Below are 4,182 nucleotides of genomic sequence, written 5' to 3'. Positions count from 1 at the left end.
AATGGCCAATTTTCTCTATTTTCTTGCAGCCAAGAAGGTCCTTGCCACCACAACGAATTTTGTACCAATTCATGCGCCAATATGCCCCTGCTTGCTAAGTCTGCTGGATTTGTGGCAGAGTCGACGTGCAACCAGTTAGAATTCCCTACCTTGTCTATTATTTTAGTAACTCGATGGGCAACGAATGTTGACCACGAACATGGGGGCTTGCGTATCCATGCCAAAACAATCGTCGAATCTGTCCAAAGATGTATGTTTAGGTGGCCTAATTCCAGGCTATTTGTAATAGATTCGACTATTTCGGCTAGTAATACCGCCCCGCAAAGTTCCAATCTAGGCAATGAAATTGTTTTCACTGGGGCTACTCGAGTTTTCGCTAACAGGAGGTTGACAAGTATTTTCTCGTCTCTTTCGACACGTAGGTAGACTGCGGCCGCGTATGCCTTTTCAGAAGCATCGCAGAATCCGTGAATTTCGACTTTTTCCTTTGGTGAAAAAGATACCCACCGCGGTATCCTTATTTTGTCGATTTCTTTATAATTTTTTGTGAAATTGTGCCACCTATCTAAGGTTGGAACGGAGACCGTTTCGTCCCACTTTGTACCCTCCAACCATATATTCTGCATAAGTATTTTTGCAACTATTATTATTGGAGCTAGCCAACCCAACGGGTCGAATAGTTTGGCGATGGCTGACAATATTGCTCTTTTTGTTGGCGTGATGTTATCGTCTATGGTCTTGGTTATGAAATAAAATTGGTCGGAATGCGCATTCCACCTGATACCTAATGCTTTTACACTGCTAGTGTCCTCAAATTCTAAGAAATCTTCGCTTAAAAGATGTGGTTTTGGTATGCCCTGTAGTATTTTGTCACAATTCGAGGTCCATTTTCGCAAAGGGAATCCAGCTGATTTCAAAACTGTAGAAACCTCATCCCTAGCCTGTAACGTGGAGTCTATAGTATGTCCGCCCGCAAGAACATCATCGACATACATATTTTTCCGTAAAATATTCGAAGCTATCGGATGGGAATTTTCTGAATCATTAGCTAGCTGCAGTAATGTCCTTATCGCCAGATAAGGCGCACAGTTTATACCGAAAGTAACCGTTTTTAATTCATAAAGACCGATTGGACCCGTACGGAAGACTAATCTCTGGTACTTCGTCTGGTTGGCATCCACGAGAATTTGCCTGTACATCTTCTCAATATCGCTATTGAAGACGTACCTAAAAAGTCTCCAGCGGAGAATCAAAATTGGTAAATCAGCTTGAAGAACTGGCCCTGGTAAAAGAACATCGTTCAAGCTGACCCCATTCGCTGAAGAAGACGAAGCATTAAAAACCACCCGAACCTTTGTTGATATACTTTCTTCTTTTATCACGGCATGATGAGGCAGATAGTAATTGTCGATTGCATCGGCCGACTGAAGTGCATTGATTTTCGACATATGCCCCATTGTCTCGTACTCTAGTATGACCCTGTTGTATTCCGCATGCAAATCTGGATTTTTCTTGAGGCGTGTCTCGTTTTTGTAGAATTGCGAGCACGCTATTCTCAGTGATGGCCCCAATTTGGTATCAGCCGGGAACTCCGCTTTGAATGGAAGCGAAACGATATACCTTCCGTCTGGGTTCCGTTTGGTTGTACGCTTGTAGAGCTCCTCACACTGTGTTTCTTCGGTTGTTGGTGCTCTGTTTCTCGGCAAATCCTCCAGTTCCCAGAATAAGCATAACTGTCTATCAAGGGCAACCTCATTGTAAATTGAAACTCGATTATTGCTGGTTGGGCTGGCTGCATCAGCACGACCAGTCAGTATCCAACCGAATACTGTTTCTTGCGCTAAGAGAGTACTGAGAACGTTCTTCTTAATTCCACCTAATATTATTTGAGGATATATGTCTCCTCCAAGAACCAGATCGACTTGTTCATTCACAAAAAACCTTTTATCTGCCAAAACCAGATCAGGAAAAACTTGTTGTGTGAGTGCGCTAACATCACAAGTAGGCAAATTCCCTGTCAGATTTGGTAGAACTAACACAAGGGCATCAATAGAAATAAGTGGGTCAATTGGTGACCGCAATTGAATCGAACACGCTTCTTTCACCTGCGCTGAAACAGAATTATTGATGCCCGAAACCTGTGCTAACATCTTCTTGGTCGGCAAGTTGATTCTGCGTCTGAGCCTCTCCGTGATGAAGGAACACTCAGAGCCAGAGTCAATTAACGCTCTTGCCGCAAAGTTAGTACCATTAAAATGAATATTTACTCGAGCTGTCCCAAGTAAAACGCCTTTGCTTGAATTCGCGTGATGTGTTTGCACATGTCTGACTGCTTTACCTTTTCCCTTTGAAGATTGGTTTCGTAATTGTGCCTGCCTGGATGTCGATGCACCATTGTTAACTGGATTGGCTGTATTCTCCTTTGTCGTTGTTTTACCTGGAGTCGCCTGTATATGAAGTAGGGTGTGATGTCGAGAATGGCAATTGGCACAGTTGTAGGAACTTGTGCATTTCGACACCGTATGCCCAAAGGACAGGCAGTTAAAACAACTATTGTTGGTTTTAATAAAAGCGATCCTATCAGATATCGACATATTTAAGAATTTTTGGCACATATGCAGTCTGTGATCATTGCATTGACACATTTTGCAAGTAAATTTGCTTACACTAGTTTGAAAAGTGCCAAGTTTCTTTTGTGGCGGTTCAGAGGAATGCTTATGACTTAACCCTTTTGAAATTTTTGAAACCTTGATTCCTCTCAACCCCGAGACCGATTCCAAAGTTTGGAATCTGCTTGACAAGAATTGGTCCATGTCAGCCCACTTGGAAATATCTGTTTTATTTTGCACTGATTGCTCCCACAGCGAAAGAGTCTCTTCTGGTAATTTTGTGGAGCAAAGGTATGTAATTATTGGATCCCAGGTTGAAATGTCAATTTTATGACTCTCCAGGGAAGATATGCAATTGTTTATATCCCTTTGCAATCTTTTAATTGCACTCCCGCATTCAGTTTCCACCGCCTGTAGATTGAAGAGGATCTTCAACTGGGTGTTAACTAGGATCCTTTTATTCTCATACCTATCGCACAAATTCTTCCAGGCTATATTAAACCCATCATTTGTCAGGTCGCATTTCTTAACAATTTCTTTGGCTTCACCCTGCGTTTTCTGACTAAGATAGTAAAGCTTTTGAATGGGTGTCAGCCGCTTGTTCAATATATATATAGCCGTGAACATGTCACGAAATGTTGGCCATGACAAATAATCGCCCTTGAATGCGTCGATATCACAAGGCGGTAGGTGTAAATTATGCTGTGTGGCTGACATGTCCTCATCTTCCTTTTCCGATTTTGCAAATTTTTCCGACAAATCGTTTATTTTGGACATACATCGCACAAAAGCTGCATAGCACGTTTTTCCTTTCTTACGTATCGAACTTAGATCTTTAGCACCAATTGATTCCGTAGCCAGCAAGTCATCAAAAAGTGCTTTGGCTTTCTCCCACATCACCTTTAGCTCCTCTTGCTGAATTTTCAGCGAATGCTTGGTGTGTTCACTTGTGGGTGTGCCAAGAAATTCGATATCGAATTCAATAACCGAGTCAGCTAAGCGAATGTATGTTTCCATTTTTAAAGTTTTAACCACAACCTAATAAGATCTCTCAAGATTCTTCCTCAGAATAAGCAACTCAAAGAAAACACCCACTATAGTGAATGACACAGTTGAAATTATTGCCCAAAAGCCACCCAATTTGTAAAAATCACAAAATTTGCCTCCTAAGCTCCACAACTTCGTAAAAATCCCAAAATTTATGGTACTCAATATCTATGTATGTATGTACATATATGTATGCACAATCGTTTTATTTAATAATATATGTGCGTGTGTATGTACATATGTCTCTTGTGGTTGCTTTAAGTATTGGTCGCCACCCGGTATGTGTATAGTTTTTTATAACACGTATGTTTTTAGGATACAAAATCGTTTTTTAATAAAATCAATATTAAATTAATGCTTAGTGAGTGATTTTGTGAAAAAGGCGAAAAGACGAAAATGGCACTTTTTGAGGTTAAGCCTCTGCTACCATGCGAATTTGATATGTGTATGTGTGTATGTTAATACACTTGTGCCACTTATCCGGAACTCAGAAAAAACTGAAAATGTGTAAATTCCCGTGAATTAA

At 40.9% G+C, this 4,182-nt stretch overlaps 1 protein-coding gene across 1 annotated transcript; it reads right to left on the bottom strand.

Moving 5' to 3' along the window:
- Window positions 1-2,660: 2,660 nt before the first annotated feature.
- LOC118756090 lies at window positions 2,661-3,626 on the bottom strand. Its single transcript, XM_036490879.1, has 2 exons — window positions 3,079-3,626; window positions 2,661-3,044 (listed from the first exon to the last, which is right to left on the bottom strand). Exons 1-2 carry the CDS (start codon window positions 3,624-3,626, stop codon window positions 3,041-3,043), a joined length of 552 nt encoding a protein of 183 aa, XP_036346772.1. The 3' UTR covers window positions 2,661-3,040.
- Window positions 3,627-4,182: the final 556 nt, after the last annotated feature.

This window comes from Rhagoletis pomonella, unplaced genomic scaffold, assembly GCF_013731165.1.
Source record: "Rhagoletis pomonella isolate Grant_MI unplaced genomic scaffold, Rhpom_1.0 Rhpom_scaffold_08735, whole genome shotgun sequence".
NCBI classification, from domain to species: Eukaryota; Metazoa; Arthropoda; class Insecta; order Diptera; family Tephritidae; genus Rhagoletis; species Rhagoletis pomonella.
This window is presented reverse-complemented; position numbering and strand designations above follow the sequence as displayed.